This window comes from Balaenoptera borealis, assembly GCF_965194805.1.
Source record: "Balaenoptera borealis genome assembly, chromosome: 3".
Lineage (NCBI taxonomy): Eukaryota > Metazoa > Chordata > Mammalia > Artiodactyla > Balaenopteridae > Balaenoptera > Balaenoptera borealis.
In genome coordinates this window covers 28,045,914-28,067,907 of record NC_138866.1, presented here as the reverse complement: position 1 = coordinate 28,067,907, position 21,994 = coordinate 28,045,914, and the positions used below count along the sequence as shown (strand labels likewise).

Below are 21,994 nucleotides of genomic sequence, written 5' to 3'. Positions count from 1 at the left end.
TTCCTGAGCAATCCAATATTGTTTTCTGTGATCTGGAATCTGCATCTAATAACAGAAACTAAGATTTTTGTTTCTTTGTTAGCGCTTGGATCTCCCAGAGTTAGCTCAAAAGGAACTTGAAAATCAACCAAAAACCCAAGGTTTTTCAGTTATTAAATCATGTGCCCCCTCATATCCTGCACAGTTTTTCTTTTAATTAAATATCAGATTTTACATTTATCCAATAGCCTTTTCTAGCCTCATTACTCTTTGCACACTTCTCTAACTTCTGGGAACCTGTACTTCCAGGCTGTGTGCTTTCCTCTGAATCTTTAGCTGTGAGTATTTCTGAAGATTGTACCTCACTTCTCTTTCCCAAAGCACCCTATGTCTTTGTCCTTTTTGTGACTGCCATCTGGAATGCCTTGGCCCCTCCTTTACATTTGTCCACATCTCATTCACACTTGAAGCCCAATTCAAGCTTAATGCTGTGAATTTTTAGTCCTTACTAGTGCTATTTCCATCTTTGGGCTCCTATAGCACTTATTCTTTACCTGTCTTATGGCCCTTGTCATATTTTGCCTTAATGGTCATTTAACTGTTTTGGTCTACTGTAAACATTCTTAGAATATCTTCTATATTATCAAAATATAGTCTTTGTAAGAGAGAATCAAGTTTTTATGTTATAGGTTATTTGCCTTGATAACTTAATAAGTTCTTGTAAAGGTAGGTGAATGAGTTATAGAACCTCCTGAAATCTTTATCAGCTGTGTGTTCATAAGGTTTTTATAGATTGCCCCAATCTATAAAATATAATAGCTTGAAATTATATATATATATACATATATATATATATATATATATATATATAAAATAGCTTGAAATTCCATCATACCTTTCAAATAGGACTTTCATTACACTAGAAAGCTTCTTGCTGCCCTCTTCGGAAAAGCTAGGTAATACTGCCAATTAACAATGCTCAGAAAATTTAATTTTCATCTAACTTCCACTAAGATCAGCCTTTTTCACATTTTTAGAATTTTTATATCTTCTACAGATTCTCAAGCATAATTACTGATGAGCATTTTTTTTCTTTTTGTGTATATCCATGGTGAATATGAAGTATTAATTTATTTGATTACCTGCCAGAATTTATAGTGCTCATTTTGCTTAATTACCAACCTCAAAGCAAAAGAAAATAAAAGTAATTCTTGGTAAGATAAACTCTACAGTATCCTATTTAACATTTTAGAAGTTGCTTTGGAGTTTAAATGTTCCATTTTCTTTCTGCTTAAAAACAGAAGAGATTGAAAAGTTACAGAGTGGTGAGGTTTTTTTGGGGTTTTTTTACATAACATAAGACTTGATAATAAAAATGGAATAATTAATAGTATATACCATAAGCTCCCCATCTCTTCCTTCCTCTCCTAAGGTTGAGTAATCTTCAGTCCTTTTCCTTTTCTGAAAACCCAGTCATCTTGCTACAAACCATAGGAAAGATAATAATCATTCTGGACTTATGCTTGTTATTAAAATCTGTATGATATACATAAAATCAGATGAATTTCACTCACTTAAAAATGAATTAGTGGAGCAATTCTGCTCAACATGAATAGCAATAGAAACTATAGAAATGGATATAAGCTACCTAAAATGAAGCACTAAGAGAAAAATATTGAAACAAAATTATATAACCTCAGTGGAACAACATCAAGCAGTCTAACATATGGGTAATTGGAGTCCCAAGAAAAGTCAGGTGGAGGCCAGAAAAAGTATTTAAGAAAATAAATGGCCAAAATTTTTCCAAATATGATACAAAGAAGGTCAGTGAAACCCAAACATGAAGAAAACTGTACCAAGACATATCATAAATTGTTGAGTGATAAAGAGAAAACTCTTAAAAGCAGGCAGAAAAAAAAAAGACATATAAAGGAACAAAGAATGAAAGCAGACTTCTCATCACAAAATATACAAACCAGTGATAATGGAATGAAATCTTTAAAATACTGAAAGGAAAAAAATCTGTCAACCTAGAATTCTCTGTCCTGCAAAAATATTCTTTCATAATAAAGGCAAGATAAAGACATTTTCTAGACAAACAAAAACCAAGATAATCTGTCTCCAGGAAACGTACATTACAAGAAGTGTTTAAGGACGTTCAAGGCATAGCTAATAAACCAGTAGTAGAACTATAATGGAATACTAAAAAATACTTTGTTGATCCAAAAGGAGGCTGGGAAAAAAGGAAAAAACAACATATGGGACAAATAGAATAACTGGCAAGATGATGAAATCATATCAATAATTCAATATTTATAAATGATCGAATATACTTGAAAGAGTAGATCTTAAATGTTATCACCACACACACACACACACACACACACACACACACACACACACGCACAAAATCGCAATTATGTGAGGAGATAGAGGTGTTAACTAGCCTTACTGTGATAATCATTTTGCAATATATACATGTATCTAATTATCACGTTGCATACCTTAAACTTACATATATGTCAATAATATCTCAATAAAGATGGGGAAAAAATATAAATGGTCTGAACACATCAGTTAAAAGACAGGGATTATCATATTGGATAAAAAATAAGACTCTACTATATGCTATATACAAACTTAAATATAAAGACATGGATACACTAAAAATAAAAGGATAGAAAAAGGTGTTCCATGCAAACATTAATAAAAAGTAAGCTGGGGCTTCCCTGGTGGTGCAGTGGTTGAGAATCTGCCTGCCAATGCAGGGGACACAGGTTCGAGCCCTGGTCTGGGAAGATCCCACATGCCGCGGAGCAACTGGGCCCGTGAGCCACAACTACTGAGCCTGAGCGTCTGGAGCCTCTGCTCCGCAACAAGAGAGCCCGCGATAGTGAGAAGCCCACGCACCGCGATGAAGAGCGGCCCCCACTCGCCGCAACTGGAGAAAGCCCTCGCACAGAAACGAAGACCCAACACAGCCAAAAATAAAAATAATAAATAAATTAAAAAAAAAAAAAAGTAAGCTGGAGTGACTATATCAATATCAAAGTAGAATTCAGAACTGGGAATATTACCAGGGAGAAAGAGTAGCTTTTCATAATGATAAAGGGGTCAATGCATCAAAAGATAGGAGCAGAATTAATGAATCCAAAAAACACATTCTTTGAAAAGATAAAGTGGATAACTATCTAGATTGATCAAGTAAAAAAAGAAAGAAGGCACAAATTACCAATATCAGAAGTGAAAGGAGGGGGTATCATTTTATATCCTACAGACAGTGGAAGGATAATAAGTTAACTTTATTCCAATAAATTTGATAGCTTGGATGGAAAGGACAAATTCCTTGAAAGATGCAAATTTTCAAAATTGACTCAAGAAGATATGAAAAACTTGAATAGCTCTACATCTAACAAAGAAATTGCATTTGTAATTTAAAACCTTCTCACAGACAAAACTTCAGCCCAGATGGCTTCACTGATAAATTCTATTAAACATTTTTTTTCTTCCAGTTTTATTGAGATATAATTGACATACAGCACTATATAAGTTTAAGGTGTACAGCATACTGATTTGACTTACGTACATCATGAAGTGATTGAGTACAAGTTTAGTGAACATCCATCGTCTCATATAGATACAAAATTATATTAAACATTTAATGAAGAGTTAGTAGAAAATAGAGGAGGCAGAAAGCTTTTCCCAGCTCATATTATGAGGCCAGCAATATCTTAACAGCAAAATCAGACAAAGATTAGAAAATCAAACTACAGATATTACCTCATGAATATAGATGCAAAAATCCTTAACAAAATATTAGCAAGTCCATTCCAGCAATATACAAAATAATAATAATACATCATGATCGAGTAACTAGTAAAATAAGGAAAGACGAAGAAAGTAAGGCATACCTATTGAAAAGGAAAAAGCAAAACTGTCTTTATTCACAGATGACATGACTGTTTACATAGAAATCTAAGGAATCTACCAAAAAGCTACTAAAACAAGTAATAAGTGAATTAAAGCAAGATTTCCGGACACAAAGTACAAATATCAAATTTTATTTCTATATACCAGCAATGAACATTTGGTATATGAGTTTTTTAAAATAAATACAACATGAAATTCTAAGGAATAAATTTAGCCGATGTGTGTAAGACATGTGTACTGAAACCTACAAAGCATTGCTGAGCGAAATTAAGGATCTAAGTAAATGGAGGTATATACCATGTTTATGGATCAGAGGCTGAATATTATCATGTTAGTTCTCTCTAGATTTATCTGTGTATATTCAATGAAATTCCAATCAAAATCCTACCAGGCCTTCTTGAGAAATTGAAAGCTGAATGATTCTAAAGTTTATATGGAAATGCCAAGGACCTAATGACCAGAACAATTTTGAAAACAAAAAACAAAATGTTGGGGGCTTCCCTGGTGGTCCAGGGTTTAAGACTCCATGCTTCCAATGCATGGGGCACGGGTTCGATCCCTGGTTGGGGAACTAAGATCCCACATGCTGCACGGTGTGGCCAAAAAATTAAAAACAAAACAAAACAAAAAACCCCCACAATGTTGGAGGATTTACACAACCTGCTTTCTAGTCTTTCTGTAAAACTACAGTTATCAAGATAGCTTGGCTTTGACATAAAGACAGGCATAGAGATGAATAAAACAGGATAAAGAGTCCAGAAATACACCCATATATATGTAGTCAATTGGTTTTTGATAAAAGTGCCAAAACAATACAAGGATAGTCTTTCAACAAATAGTGCTGGAACAACTGAATATCTATGTGGGAAGAAATGGACCTTGACCCTTACCTCACATCATAAAAAAAATGAACTGAAAATAGATCATGGATGTAAATGTAAAAGCTGAAACCCTAAAACTTCTAGTAGAAAACATAAGAGAAAATCTTTGCATCCTTAGGATAATCAAAGACTTCTTAGATAACACAGGGAGAATATGCCATAAAACAAAAACGTGATAAACTGTACTTTATCAATATAGAAAACCTTTGCTCTTCAGAAGACGTTAGGAAAATGAAAACACAAATCACAGACTGTGAAAAAATATTTGCAATATATATGCAGTTGATCCTCATTCACAGATTCTATATTTGCAGATTCACCTACTTACTAAAATTTATAACCCCCAAACCAATATTTGTAGTACTTTTATGGTCATGTGGATATGCACCAGGTGGCAAAAATTTGAGTTGCCCAACATGTGTGTTCCCAGCTGGTGTCAAACAAAATGGTGCTGTGCCATCCTTTTCATGGCCTATTTAGTGCCAGTATTTTGCATTTTTATTATTTTTGTTGATTTTGCAATTTAGAATGGCCCTAAGCATAATGCTGAAGTACTGTCTAGTGTTCCTAAGTCCAAGAAGCCTATGATGTGCCTTACGGAGAAAATAGACGTGTTAAATAAGCTTCATCCAGGCATGAGTTAGAGCACCACTGGCTGTGAGGGTTTTTTTAACATTTTGTTTTATTTTATTTATTTATTTATTTACTTAATTACTTACTTATGGCTGCGTTGGGTCTTCGCTGCTGCGCGCGGGCTTTCTCTAGTTGCGGAGAGCAGAGGCTACTCTTCGTTGCGGTGTGCAAGCTTCTCATTGTGGTGACTTCTCTTTGTCGTGGAGCACGGGCTCTAGGCACACGGGCCTCAGTAGTTGTGGCATGCGAGCTCAGTAGTTGTGGCTCGCAGGTTCTAGAGAGCAGGCTCAGTAGTTGTGGCACATGGGCTTAGTTGCTCCGTGGCATGTGGGATCTTCCCAGGCCAGGGCTCGAACCTGTGTCCCCTGTATTGGCAGGCGGATTCTTAACCACTGCGCCACCAGGGAAGTCCTGGAATAACTAGAATTAAAGACAGACTATAGCAAGTGCTAGGGAGGGTGTGGAACAATGAGAACTTATACATTGCTGGTGGGACAGCCACTTAGGAAAAGTTTGGCAATTACAGTGTTAGACATATGTTTACCATATAACCTACCAATTCTACTCCTAATTTTTCACTCAAAATAAATAAAAACATATATCTGCACAAAGACTGTACCAAATGTTCATGACAGTTTTATTCATAACAACCATTAAGTTGGAAACATCCCAAACATCTATCAACCAGTGAATGGACAAACAAACAATTTGTGGTATACCCATGTGATGGAATACTACTCAGTACTAAAAAGTAACAAACTACTGATACAGGTAGCAATATGGATGGGTATAAAAAATGTTATGCTAAAGAGTACCTAGTATATGATTTTATTCATATGAAATTCTAGAAAAGGCAAATCCAATCTATAGTGACAAAGTAAATCAGTGGTTACCTAGGACTAGGGTGATATTGGGGTTCATTACAGAAGGGCACAAGGAAATCATTGGGGTTGATAGAAATATTCTATATCTTGATTATCATGGCAGTTACACAATTTTAAATGTCTGTGAAAACTCATTAAACTGTGATTGAAAATAGGTGCAATTTATTGTATGTAAATTATACCTCAAGAAAGCTGCTTTTCAAAGAATGAATTAGTTGAGGTTTGGTTTGGATTTTAGGAGGAGGATTTTGGATTTGTGGGGGAGGCAACACATTTCCTGAAGAGACATGTTTCATAGAACCAGTACTTGAATACCCATTTCTTCCTAGCTAATGTGTTTCTGAAAAATTCTGCCATTAAATGAAAAAGATTTTTATTACTTTTAGTAGGAAAAACTATGATGCATTCCATCCCAACAGATACCCAAACAAATTTCATAGGTAGAAAAATATATCAACTGAACAGTGAAAACAAGCTTAAGTAGTAAGAATGTAGAAGTAAATAAATACAGATTGTATAACAAACATAATGTAATGAAGCTTTATTGTGTTTATCAAAGGAAGAAAAGATTTGAGCGGGTGGTAGTTGTGGAGGTGGATGTGAGAGAGTTGGTTTTTGGAAAGAGCATCTTGCTGCACTTTTTCTTTTTTCTTCACTAATTTTTCAAGCTTTAGGGGACTTAAATTATCTTGCCCTCAAACTGCAGTTAAAAATAAAGTCATAGCATAAACATGAGAGCACTTTCAATCATATGGAAATTTTAAAGAATTATAGATGAAATGTTATCTCTTCATCCCTCTTGGTTGGCATACATTCACAAAGCAAATGTTTGGGGTTCGTTCAAACATGGCAGACAATACACATTTGGTCCATGTGATGTTCTCTGGAGAATGACAGTGTTGAACAGAATGCACCAATGTTGAAATAGCACTTTTTATAAAACCATTATATAAAAACAAAAGTCTGTTGTATTTTATACACCAGAAACAATTAGAATATAACATGTTTTTTAAAAAAAGATAACCTTCCCAATGGTACTTAAAGGTTTAATCTCTCAAAAATTTTGTAAGACCTTTATGGAGAAAATTGCAAACTTTATTGACAGACATTAAAGAAAACCTAAGTAAATGTCATGAATTAGAAGGAAAACAAAAGCCATTATACTAAAGACTTTTTTAAAAAGTTTTCTAAAAAGTAATGAACAGTCATTATGTGAGTAAAGTCTGCATTGACATAGACCTGGAATTTGGAAAGTGGATTTAGACCGAGTATCTCGTGTGTCTTTCATTTTAATTCTTAAAACAAACTTAAATCACATTTCTTGGGAAGTTTATGCCTGGAATGTTTGAAATACAGATTGCTGTTTCTTCTTCCTGGAACGCTTTGTCCACTTCCTTAGCCCTTTTTCTGTGCTCCTGTTCATCCCTCTATTACAGCCAATATCAACTTATATTATTAATGATGTATATATTTCTAGTCTGTGAACTCTCTTAGGTCAGGGACCATCGGGAAATAACTGTAGCAGGCTCTGGAGTTAAGGCCACTTGGATTCTAATCCTGTCTCAACCACTTATTAGCGTTTAAACTTGAGCAAATTATATAACCTCTCTGTGCCGCGTTTGTAAAATGGGAATGATAAATGGCACCTATTTATAGGATACTGTGATGATTTTAAATAATAATGTATTAAGTGCTTTGAATAGTACCCAACATATAATCACCATTCAGAAATGTTAGCCATTGTGGTTCTTAGCCATTCAGCAGCACAGACTCTTCCCTGGGTGAGCTCTAAATTTTGAACAATGTGTAATAAACGTGTTAACATTACAGTGATGCCAGTTAGGTGGAATTTAGGACTGAGCAGGTTTTATATAATGTGTGGAGCAGAGTACAATTTGTTTTGAGTCAGAGGTAAGAAGCGTAATGTCAAGTCAGCACCAAGGATGGCGCTAATTAGAACAAGTGAGAACTCTGCTTCACCGATATATTAAGAATGTAAGAATGTGTTCAGATCAGAAAATGATCCTACTCAAATAGCCACACAGGACTGAAGGGCAACCAAGTAACTAGTGTGACAATTTTATGGCCCCTATGAGAAATTATACTATACAAATAACTTGTGTACTGATTTTCTGAATCTTTTAATCTCTTCAAAGTGTGAATACGAAAAAGTGAGCATTACTAATCCTATATGAAGTTGTGTTCAATAAGTACATATTGAATGAACCAATTAAAAAAAAATGGAACCATCTGTATTATTCTTATCTTCAGAGAATAGCACAATAATGAGCACGTGGGAAGTCTACAATTAAATGCTTTTGTGTAAATAAAATTGTCTTTATTGCTCGTGATCTGAGTTAGGATTGATAATTCAGTTATTACATTTACCCAATTATTTACATATACTGAGGATTACTTAGCTTTCATAGAAATCTTAATCTTTCATTTCATGGATTTTGATATGCTTAAATATATAGCTTTGTTAAATGCTTTTGCATTTAGTGCATTTGCATTAATCTAATCTACTTATATTAAATTTAATTGCATTCTGACTTCCTGGGATGAATATTTAGTCATTAAACAAAAGGAACATTTTTCAAATAATTATTCATAGTGTCTAAGTAATCCAAGTACTATACTTATTGTAATTCAAAATATAGTATCTTTGCTTTCAAAAAGTACATAAATACAAATTCTGATATTAATCTGAATTTATTTTTTAAATTTATTTATTTATTTATTTTTGGCTGCTCTGGGTCTTCGTTGCTGCACGCAGCCTTTCTCTAGTTGCGGCGAGCAGGAGCTACTCTTTGTTGTGGTACGCGGGCTTCTCATTGCGGCGGCTTCTCTTTGCTGCGGAGCATGGTCTCTAGGCATGCGGGCTTCAGTAATTGTGGCACACGGGCTCAGTAGTTGTGGCTTGTGGGCTCTAGAGTGCAGGCTCAGTAGTTGTGGCGCACGGGTTTAGTTGCTCCTTGGCATGTGGGATCTTCCCGGACCAGGGCTTGAACCCGTGTCCCCTGCATTGGCAGGCAGATTCCCAACCACTGCGCCACCAGGGAATTCCTTTAACCTGAATTTAAACAATTGAAGTTATGAAGTATATTTTCTCTTGAAGTATATTGGCAGTAATATCCCAACACCCAGTTTTATCAAGAATGTTGATTAGTTAGACTTTCAGTTAGTTCTTTAGCAAGAACAAGTCCAGGAGGAAAGGGCTATTTTTCTTTGTGCCTCAGGGTAGAGGTAAGAACTGGATGCTTATGTCTTCAGTGGAGAAACCCAGATTCTGTTAGCTTGTATCTTCCCTGTGCGAAGCCTCTTTATCAGGGGTTTCACTTGAGTCCAAGGGACTTCTTATTCTTCTGCATTTAATTTTTGCACAGCTCTACACGTCACCCATTTTTTTAAAAAGAGCATTATTGAGATATTTTACACATACTATAAAATTCATCCATTTAAAATGTACAGTGCGTTTTTAATATATTCACGGAAGTGTGCAACCATCATGACAATCTAATTTTGGAATATTTCCATCACCCCAAAAAGAAACCCCATACCCATTAGTGGCCGCTCCCATTCCCCCGACTCCACTTCCCACTCCCCAGTCAGCCCTAAGTAATCACTAACCTGCTTGTTGTCTCTGGATTTCATTCCTTTTTATTGCCAAATAATATTCCATTATATGGATATACCACATTGTTCATCAGTTGATGGACATTTGGGAATTTCCACTTTTTGGCTGTTATGAAAATGCTACTATGAACATTCGTGTGCAAGTTTTTGTGTCATCATCATTTTAAACTTTCTTTTGATGTGGGGGTGTGTTTGTATATTATAAGTTTTGCATTGGAATACCCTGGATATAGTTTTAACTTAGTATAAGTACAATATATATCACCCAGTGATCTAAATACATTTTGCTAAACTTAAAGGTAACAACCATTTATTGGTCTCTCATTTGTCGTTTTGAGTCACTCAAAAACTGACTGGGTAAGCAAAAACAGAAGCCTTTTTGCTTTCATCACTGTCAGTATTGGATTCCATTTCAAAGGACTCTAGAGTTTGATATTTCATATCTTGAGCTAGAATGGAGAAGAATGGCTTATTGTGAATCCAATTACAGTTGGCTGACTGTCATGGCTAAATGACAACAATAGGTCATACCCTCTGTTTTGTTGTTATTTTTAATCTCAGTCATATATTCTTGTTTTGTTTTTGCATAGAGTGAAACTTTGAAAGAATAGAATGCCTCTGGCACATAGAAATTCATTTCTGTATTGACATTTAGCCTCAAAGACACATCACTGATTATACAGATGAAGTGAATGTACCCAGTAACTCAAGCTGCACTTGGGTAATCATTAAGAAAGCAGTTCAAAGAATGTGATTAATGGTAGGACTATTTAAGTGTTTTATTCACATTGTCTTCTGGCCTTTGACTCAACTCTGGATTTATTAGAAATAGTACCCCTAAATCAAATCAGAGCTAAAGTACCAGGGACTTAATAAATAGTCTTTAAAATAAACTTTTTAGCAAATTATGAAAACTAGCCTTTATAGTCTCTCTACCTTCCAAAAAAATGAGTGTTAGGTATGTTTGGTTACAGGAATGCTAGTTTATTAGAATCAACATGAATAGAGAGGAAAAAGCTGATTTAAAATGTGGTTTTTAGGGACTTCCCTGGTGGCGCAGTGGTTAAGAATCTGCCTGCCAATGCAGGGGACACAGGTTCGAGCCCTGGTCCCACATGCCGTGGAGCAACTAAACCCTTGTGCCATAACTACTGAGCTCTGCACTCTAGAGCCCAAGAGCCACAACTACTGAAGCCCGTGTGCCTAGAGCCTGTGCTCCACAACAAGAGAAGCCACTGTAGCGCGAAGCCCGTGCACCGCAACGAAGAGTACCCCCACTTGCTGCAACTAGAGAAAGCCCACGTGCAGCAACGAAGACCCAATGCAGCCAAAAATAAACAAAGACCCAACGCAGCCAAAAATAAATAAATAAATAAATTTATAAACTAAAATAAAATAAAATGTGGTTTTTAGATGGAATTATTTCAGGTTGATCTTACAAGCACAGAATTTTTAACTCATTAGGATAGTATTCTCAACCCTGGACTTTATAAATTATTTCTTCTGAATAAGAATAAAAGCATTTAAATAAAGCCTTTAAAATAAAAGCATGGTAGCTGTCTCCATTTTTTAAAAAATCTTGCGAAAACGTCAATCTACAAAAAGAAACTAGACTTAGGAACAAGTCACTTGACTTAACTGTTGTTTGGTTGTTGACTGTCACGGCTTTTTGCTTAACCAAATACGGTGAATAGTTATAATTGGTTTAGTTTCTGCCAAATTTTGGATAGATCAAATTTGTTATTTGTGATTTAATTTCTTAAAGCAGGGCCATTTCTTATACTACTTTGGTATCCACAAGAAGTCCCAAATGATGCTGGGAATTAAGAGGGTACTTAAAGCTTATTTTAAGATCTATTTCATAATGTTCACTTGCATTTTACACCGGTGGCCTAGCGGAAAGCATTTAAAAAGGAGCTGTCCTTAGCTTGCAGGGGTGTTCCTACATAGTATATTCCTAAAGGGTCTGTTCAAATATCACTTCTTTTCTAAAGCTTTTCCTGTCCATCCAACCCAAACCTTCTGCAGAATTAATTATCCCCGTGTCTGTCTTCATAATGTGTTATATACTCCTCTTATAGCTTGGATGACATTACTTGATAATTATTTATTTTCCAGTCTGTCTTCTGACAGATTCTCAAGGAAGGTTAAGGATTATATTATAACCTTAACATTAAGCATAATGCATGGCACTAGAGATAGAGCTGAAGTTTTGGTAAAAATTCTAATCCTTGGCTGAATTTTAATTTCTCCCTTTGTTGCTCATAGAGCAGATAGTCTCTCTCTTCTACTTTTAATATGATTTTTAAAATTAATTAATTAATTAATTATTTTTGGTTGCATTGGGTCTTTGTTGCTGTGCGCAGGCTTTCTCTAGTTGCGGCGAGCGGGGGTTACTCTTCATTGCGGTGTGTGGGCTTCTCATTGCAGTGGCTTCTCTTGTTGTGGATCATGGGCTCTAGGTGTGCGGGCTTCAGTAGTTGTGGCACACGGGCTCAGTAGTTGTGGCTTGTGGGCTCTAGAGCGCAGGCTCAGTAGTTGTGATGCACACGCTTAGTTGCTCCACGGCATGTGGGATCTTCCCGGACCAGGGCTCAAATGCATGTCCCCTGCGTTGGCAGGCAGGTTCTTAACCACTGCGCCACCAGGGAAGCCCCTCTCTAACTTTATGGTAAGAAATATGCTTTATGATCATAATTTTAATAAAATTAAAATTTTATTAGTAATTCTTTTAGTAATGAATTAGAACTGCCTCTAGAGTTTCTGATTCAGTAGATCTGAGATGGAGACCTGACAATGTGTATGTCTAACGTGTTCCCAAAGTGACGCTAATGTGGTTGGTCTAGGGACCACACCTTGAGAACCACTGATACAGGTAATAAATGCTAACTAACCTACCTGAAAACCTCTACTATATTGAAATAGGATCTGTTCCTGATTTCCCCACCTAACTTTCTTTTTAAGGTCTTGGGGGGAAAAAAGTACTCCATAAGTATCTACACAGAGCACAATTAAGCTGTTGATGAGCAAACTTTAGTTAGTTTAGTGACCAGAGGAGGAAGGGAGGGTTTTTCAAAGGAAGATTGGTTGATCTCTCTTGGTGTCTCATTATCTGCAGCACAAGAGTATGTAATGGGCGAGCAGTAAGAACTTGTTGACTAGCTGATGAAACTAGTTTAGAACTCTGACCTTTGATTTTGAGGCCAGTGGTCTACCATCTATAAAATGCTTCTTTTCACTTTCACTTCTTTATTGGTTTGAATGCAAATAAAATTAATGAAAAAGATATTTTAACTTTAATTATTAAGCATTATAGTAAATGTTTATATAATATCTAACCATATTTCCCCTTCTATTATATTTTGCCATATTGATCATACATAAGTTGTTTTTAAGATCCTAAATTATGACCTGTACTATCAATGAAAGAGTGTTTTTTTCATTCAGTACATGCCTATTAGTATGTTAACTATGTATAGGTTAAACTCTGGAGTTTCAATGAAGCAGACTATTATACACAGTATAATATAATTTTCTGGCTGAGGATATTTTTGTGTTCTAATTCTTTTATGTTAATAATTCACAAATGTTGTAAATAAGATTTTTCAGAAACATCAAAACTGGATATTTTGAAAAAAAGGTTAACTAGCTGTAATTTCTACTCACAAGGAAAATAACCACTACCATATTGTTATGGACCTGGGCCCTTGGACTCTTTATTCAATAGAAATTGATAAGAGGCCAGATGAGAATTCCAGTCAAGGCTTTATTGGGGCTCGTGCTGCAGTACAAGGGGGTGAAAACAAGAGACAGGTACTCTTGCTCTCTTCCTGAGAGGAGCTGCTTGGGTCCTTAAAAGGGGTAACAACGGGGGGTGGTCCATGGGTTGGGCAGGAGGTGTAGCTTAGGTGATCTGCCCACCCCTTTAGTGGTGCCATGTACAGGGATCATGCACAGTGCCCTGCTTTTGCTCTTAGCACCTCAGAAATGGCGGTTGGTTTGTGGCCTTTTTGAATCCTGTTGATCATAATTGCCCCAACTGTGCACGTGTGCAGTTGTTTTTAGTCCCTTATAGTTTCTTTGTATTGTCACTCAAAGAGATGTTAGTCCAGGTGCAAGCACTCCAGTAAAAGGTCCCAGGTCCCAGCCTATCTCAATATGACTTCCTAAGTAGACATGTCATATGATCAAGTTCTTACCTTGATGTGATGTGGTTTTAAAAGAAATTCATAATCAAGTGAAGACAGTAATTGTTGTATATTTGTACTACTACATTATTTTAGAGGAAAAAGAGGATTTTTAAATTAAGCCTTACTGGATAAGTACTATATATTGGATATTTTTTCCAAGTCTGTTAGGGAAAATATCTTTAAAAGTCTCTACCATTGGGCTTCCCTGGTGGCGCAGTGGTTGAGAATCTGCCTGCCAATGCAGGGGACGCGGGTTCGAGCCCTGGTCTGGGAAGATCCCACATGCCACAGAGCAACTAGGCCCATGAGCCACAACTACTGAGCCTGCGCGTCTGGAGCCTGTGCTCTGCAACAAGAGAGGCCACGATAGTGAGAGGCCCACGCACTACGATGAAGAGTGGCCCCCGCTTGCCGCAACTGGAGAAAGCCCTCGCACAGAAACGAAGACCCAACACAGCCAAAAATAAATAAATAAATAAATAAAATTAAAAAAAAAAAGTCTCTACCATTGATGAACTTATTGTCTGGTCAAGTTGAAAACATGAACCATACATATGTGAAACCACAATGCCAACAATTAAAAATCAAATTATCAGGTAGAACAAGTAATTTGTGTTAAAATTGGACAAATCGTCATCTGTGAAGTAAAAGAGTGATGAAAGTGAAGTAGGATTATTGAGGTCATTTATATTCACAGTTGTTGATAGTATGAGGAAAAACTAGCTGAAGTTTAACTGGACTAGTGAACGTTTAGATTAAGCTATTCCTTTTGTAACTTTGTTTAGATTAAGCTACTCCTTTTAGCTATTGGACTGGCCTCAACCTTAAAGTTAGGCTTGCTACCAACCCTAAAGCTTTTTTTTTTTTTAATTTTATTGAAGTATAGTTGATTTACAATGTGTTAATTTCTGCTGTAGCAACCCTAACGCTTTTTCTGAGAAGATTCAATAAATGAGTAACTTGGACTTCCCTGGTGGCACAGTGGTTAAGAATCTGCCTGCCAATGCAGGGGACATGGGTTCGAGCCCTGGTCCAGGAAGATCCCACGTGCTGCGGAGCAACTAAGCCCATGCGCCACAACTACTGAGCCTGTGCTCTAGAGCTCACGAGCCACAACTACTGAAGCCTGAGCACCTAGAGCCCATGCTCTGCAACAAGAGAAGCCACCACAATGAGAAGCCCATGCACCGCAACAAAGAGCAGCCCCCGCTCTCTGCAACTAGAGAAAGCCTGTGCGCAGCAACAAAGACCCAACGCAGCCAAGAATAAATAAATAAATAAATTAAATAAATAAATAAATAAATAAATAAATAAATAAATAAATGAGTGACCAAAGACTCATTCTCTCCACATCCCAAAGAATTTTTTAGAAGCAAAATGTTGAACCAGAGAGCTTCCCTCGTAGCTATTTTATGAATAAATTGAAAATTGTGCTCTTAGATTTGTCAGTATGATTTCTTAAATAAGAAAGGTTGGAAGGCAGCAGCTTATTATTATTAGGCTTAACCTGAGTTAGATTTGGTAGAGTTTAAAAAATATGTAATCTGCTTTTGATTGTTTAGTCATGTGTAATTTGTTCCTCATCCAAAGAATTTAACAATGGAAATAAACATTCATGACATGAAAAGTCACCCCCTTTCTACAGCTTTTCCTGTCCATCCATTTCCAAGTCCTCTGCAGAATTAACTATCCCCATCTCTGTTCCCTGGCCTACTCTTCATTGTATTATGATATGTAGTGATAATGAGAAAAAGCTGTATTTCCAGAGAAGCATTTGGTGAAGTTTTCTGTTTACTATGGAGATTTTCCAAGCATATACTAACTAGAAAGAATGCTATAATGAACTCCACGTACCCATCCCCAGCTTCAATAATTGTCAACTTTCTGCCTTTCTTGTTTTATCTCTGCCCCCTTATATCCCACTTTTTGTTGTGGTTGTGTTGTTGGCTGGAGTATTTTAAAGCAAATCCTAGTACCATGTCATTCATAAATAATTTAGTATGTATCTCTAACCAAGAAGGCCTTTAAAAAACACACACAATTATTACACCAAACAAAATAAAATAACAATTCCGTAGTAACGTCTTATAGTCCATGTCCAGTTTGGTTAAAAATTGTGTTTTTCACAGTTGGTTTGTATGAGTCAACATCTGGACAAGGTCTACACATTGCATTTGATTGACATCAGTCGTCAGTCACTTAATCTTCTCTATAAGCACACTCTTCTTCTTCTAGGTTATCCCCCCCGCCCCATGCTATTTAATTGCTGAAGAAACTGGGTTGTTTGTCCAGGAGGAGCTCCCACATTTTAAATTTGGATGATTTTTATCATGGTGGTAGCATTCCACATGGTCCTCTTTTCCCCCAGATTTCCTGTAATCTAGTAGAGTTAGAGAATAAAGTGGGTTCGGAGTCAGTCTTTTTGGCAAGAATGCTTCATAAGTGTACTTGGTATTGCTGTGTATGAAACACAGGACCTTCATTTGTTCCAGTTTCAGTGAAGATCAGTGGGTTTAGGTGGTATCAGTCTCATCCTTTCCATAATAATAATAATGATAATGATTACTATTCTAATAAATCAGCAACTATTTGGTTTCCCTGAAATGCAGTCCAAAGAGGAAAGGCAGAAAAAATGCTTGATTTTTTCCCCCCTTTTACTTACCAATTTTCAGAACACGAAATGAGTTGAAGTGACTGAGGGCTTTTAAGAAATATTATAGTAAAATATAATATATTAAATATTAAATATATTAAATATACAGTATACTAGTGTATTATAATTTAATATAATACAATATATATAATATAATGTATTATGATTTAATATAATATTAATTTGATATAATACATTATATTAATATAATACATTATATTAATATTATATTAAATATAATACATTAAAATACTATTTAATGTATTTCTAAGTACTATAATCATTATTCTTTTTGACACTCAAAACTATCCCATCTTTAGTTAGTGGACACCCCTTTATGCTGACTTCTGTGTCATTTGACATGACCCTAGTAATCTTTGGTAACTTCCTTCCTTTCAGCGTGTCAAGATATTCCTTGTTCATTTACTTCAGACTTAGAATCTCATCCATTTCTCCAAGGAACCCTGGGAGTAGAAATCTTCATTTTAGTAGAAATCTAAGTACTAAGAGTATTAATTGGTATTGGACTGTCATTGCTTCTGGGCCTTTTCCATGGACAGGGTTGGTAAATGAGTTGTTGTTGTTTTGTTTTTTAAGAGAAAAAGAAATTGTGTTCCTACCAATATGCCCAGTTCAAATTAAAGATGTTTAAGGGTTTTAATTTAATGTATTTGATTTTTTAAATTTTAATTTTATTGGAGTTCAGTTGATTTACAACGTTATGTTAGTTTCAGGAGCACGGCAAAGTTATTCAGTTATACATATACATATATTCATTCTTTTTTAGATTCTTTTCTCATATACAGTGTATTTGATTTTATAATAGTATGTCTTTTACTCTGGAAATCTTGATTTCTAATAACTAACATAATTATTTATGTTTTAATCCACAGTGAGAATAGCATCAAAAGAACTAACTACATATAACAACAAGACTGCTGAATGCAATTTAAGATTTCTCTGTGCCTCATTTATATCTTTAGGATATATACTTGTAGGGATATATAGTCAGAATATGTCTTTTAGAATTATTTAAACTTTTGTACTGTGTGGTTATTGCCAAATTTTAGAGATTCAAGTTATTTTCAGTTTATTTCCATTTTTAGAGATTGCCGTTCTTCTATTTAATAAATTTTTTAATGTATAAAATATTTATATGGTGTCCCAAAGTAAAACGTATAAAATAAGGTACATCCAAAGTGTCTACCTTCCACTTCTATCCTATCCCCCTCTCTTTTTCCTCTTCTAGGTAACCATCTTTATTAGTAAAAACAAATACTAAACTTTATCCTTCCATTATTTCTTTTGAAAATATAAGTAAATATACCTGTGTATTTCTCCATGTCCTGATTTTCCACATAAGGTAATATTCTATACATAGTGTTCTGCACCTTGCTTTTTTTCCGCTCAGCAGTATGTTCTGGAGATCGCTCCATAGCAATATATAGGTCTCTTCTTCATTCCTTCATACAGTTGCACAGTACTCTATAATATGGAGTCCCTTCCCTAAAAATGGACATTTGAGTTGTTTCCAATCTTCAGTTATTACAGATAGTGCTGAAATGAATAGGAATATGAATACCCTATTTAATATTTTTGCTGGTGTATCTTTGGGTAGCTACCTAGAAGTAAAATTGCTGGGTCAAAGGGTAAAAAACATAGGTAATTTTACTAGGACAAAAATTTCTTATGCACAGTGTTGAATTAAGAATTGAAAAGGAAGCAGATTTCCTCTTTCCTCATATATGAATAAATTATTTCAATGGATATATAGTTGACCACCTCCCATGTGCCTGGTATTGTTCTAGTTGCTGGGGATAGAGCAGGAGGCTCTGTAGAACTTCAAGGAGCAGGAAGGGAAATAAACAAAGTTAATTTCAGATTTTGGTAAGTGCTGTGAAGGAAGTAAATGTGTTGATATGAAAGAAAGTAACCAAGAGGACTCACTTTGGATAGGGTGGCCACAGAAGTCTTCTTTGAAAAGGTGACGTTTGAACTGAGATTTGACAGATTAAAAAAATGATTAACACCGCCATTTATAGACTTTCCTACTATATGCCAGGCAATATAAAGGATTTTCATACCTCATTTTATCTCACAAGACTGCAAAGTCTATTTTATAATTACATTTTATGAATGAGAAAACTGATGCTCATAAAAATAATTTGGTTAAGGTCTTAAAACCTGTAAATGGGGGTGGTGGGGGGGGGGCTGGGATTTGAATCAAGGCTAGACCCATTTAATTCCAAAGCCAGATAAGAGAAATCCTTTTTACTGTATACATTGCCTCTCTTAACCAGAAAGAAAGCAGAGAATACCAACTTAACATAGTAAATGGTTTAGACTCTTGTTTTAACCTGGCAGAAATACAGTGTTTTGTTTTTTTTCTTTTAAAGCATTGTTCACATTTACTACTGAATGATTACAAATTCAGAATACATATGCTTGTTTTCTTTGGGAGTATTTGTTATATAACAGAATAGAAAAACATGTCTTCTTGTCCAAGCTAAGTAAAACAATTTCAATATCTGTTTTTATTGTTTTCGACTTAATGATGGTTCTCTGTTTAAAATACTGTAGCAAGAACCTAGGGGTAGGACAGGAATAAAGATGCAGACCTACTAGAGAATGGACTTGAGGACACGGGTAGGGGGAAGGGTAAGCTGGGACAAAGTGAGAGAGCGGCATGGACATATATACACTACCAAATGTAAAACCGATAGCTAGTGGGAAGCAGCCGCATAGCACAGGGAGATCAGCTCTGTGCTTTGTGACCACCTAGAGGGGTGGCATAGGGAGGATGGGAGGGAGGGAGACTCAAGAGGGAAGAGATATGGGGATATATGTATATGTATAGCTGATTCACTTTGTTATAAAGCAGAAACTAACACACCATTGTAAAGCAATTATACTCCAATAAAGATGTTAAAAAAATAAATAAATAAAATTTTAAAAATGAAATAAAATAAATAAAATACCGTAGCAAAAATATCCCCCAGATATTTCTAGCCTATTAAAATAATGCACCTTCTAAGTATCCTATTTATTTATTTCACAAATATTTGTTAAAATCTATATTCAAGGTACTTTACAGTGTCTATTTGAAATAACTTCATTAAATGAAATAACCAAAACGTTCAAGGGACTTGCCTGGCAGGCCAGTGGTTAAGATGCTGTGCTTCCACTGCGGGGGATGAGGGTTAGGTCCCTTGTCAGGGAACTAAGATCCTGCATGCCTCGCAGACTGGCCAAAACAAAAACAAAAACAAGGTTCAAGGTTCTGTAAATAGCCATAAAATTAATCTTAGGGGGAAATTTTTTCTTGTGCCAGCACTTACTGAGCACTTAAATGTATTGTCTTAAGTCTCATACAACCCACTCAGGTAGGTACTAACCCCCGTTTTACAGATGAAGGAACTGAGGCACAAAGAGGCTACATAATTTACCGGAGATCACCATCTAAGAAGTCATAGATTCAGACCAAAGCTCAAATCCTATGCGATCATAGGTTTTTCTATATCATATATATTAAAAGGTCATATCAAACAACAAGAAAGTAGGGAAATATATTCTTCCTTTCTGGTGAGTTAAGTCCATACTACTGTCCGATGAACCATGCGTGAACAATCATAGACATTTTCTTTGGTGTCTTAAACTGGAACTACCTGCAGTTAAAAGTCAGATTCTAATTTAACAAACAAGGCCACCTCTAACAAAATTACAATAAAATGATATTATTCCCTGGCTTAAAGAAAAATTCTCCAGTAACTATAGGAGTGCTTGTGGTATCAAGACAGCATCTTATATCTCCATGTAAGTCATACACAAAGTGATATTGTGGTGAAAAAATAGTGGCATGAATAATACCTGCTCACAGCCCAAGACATTTGATGTATCTTGGGCCTCAGTGTTTGTCGGATTTTGCAATTTCATGAGCAATATTTGTATTTTTTTAAAGTTCTATATTTCTCTGTGTTCCACTTGATGTCAAATCTATATTCTTAGGTCGTAGCGTTTCATTAAAAAAAATAAATAATCTCAGCCTCTCCTCCCTCTCCTCCCCCTCCCCCCCACACTCATTTCGTATAATATGGTAATGGTATCACCGTAGCTGTAATTACGGGTCATCTTCATTTCTTTCATCTCTGCCTGTTCTGATGGCTTCATTCCTTTGACGGAAAAGATTTGGCTCTGGGTGCTATGATTATTTTGTTAAGCGTTATTCGAATAGACAGGAGTGAGAGAAATTAATCAATCCAAATGCAATTAGCATCATGTTTAACCCAGTGATGGACATCTCAAGGTGAAACAGCCAGGGGAGTTTCAGACATTATTATTCAATCCAGTGGTTCTTATCTAAATTATAATCAAGAGAGGTTTTTATTGGCTTCACAGTGTGAAGATGTAACTCTTTCCCTGCCCTGTGGGTCAAGAAGACTGGGGCCTCCATCCTCTGTAGACGTTTGCTGCTGCCAGCACCTTGAGGTGGGGGTGTTCCAAGCAGGAGGATTTTCTTAATATCCAAGTCCTTTGAAATTCATCTATACTGTGATCTTGGTCTGATTTTCCTGGGAGTGGGATATTGCCTGTGAATAAATTACTCTAACTTGAGGCAAAATATTTTGTGTCCTGATGAAGTCACTTTGACTAGTTCTTTCTTAACCTTACATGATAGATTATTATTGCTGTACTCACTTTATGAATGAGGAAATTAAGACTGTGTGAAGCTACTAGCCTTTGGTCACAATAAGTGTTTCACCACGATGTATTACTATGTAAAGGCCCTGAAGTGTGAATGTTCTGCAAAAATTTATGAGTATTTAATAAAAGTTTGCCCCGAGTATATTAATCCATTGCTTTGATCTCATTGCCTTTCATTCAACTGAGTTTACCCTTGGAAGTAGAACCAAGTGAAATAGGCCTGTGAGGCCCTCTGAAGAGGAAACAAAATACAAATAAGTTTTTAGGTCTCATTTCTTGAACACAGATCTTTGGGATTTGTTGTTACTGTTTTGGTTTGTTTTTTAGTAGGGAGAAGGATGATAAAAAGGATTGAATATTTGAAATCTAGTCTTGGTTTGCTCTTGAAAGAGGGCAGAGCAAGGAGAGTTGATGGAGAAACATAGGCTTTCACCTGAATACAGCATTTTTCAAATACCTGACAATTAAGATTCTTCTGCTTCTTTCAGTCTTCAGGCATCATGGATG

The 21,994-nt window shown here is 35.7% G+C and overlaps 1 protein-coding gene across 6 annotated transcripts in view; it reads left to right on the top strand.

Annotated features, from left to right (window-relative positions):
- The window catches only part of LIN52 (lin-52 DREAM MuvB core complex component), a 120,989-nt gene that overhangs the window by 87,301 nt on the left and 11,694 nt on the right, over positions 1-21,994 (top strand). Inside the window, exon 6 of one of the 6 annotated variants that reach the window (XM_082383989.1) lies at positions 17,680-19,732. The exons of 4 other annotated variants lie outside the window; for them this stretch is intronic. In XM_082383989.1, coding sequence (XP_082240115.1) covers positions 17,680-17,822 — 143 coding nt within the window. In that variant the 3' untranslated portion in view covers positions 17,823-19,732. Of the gene's footprint in view, positions 1-15,050; positions 15,460-17,679; positions 19,733-21,994 lie in introns of those variants that run through there. One more of the 6 variants, XM_082383993.1, reaches the window with a different exon arrangement.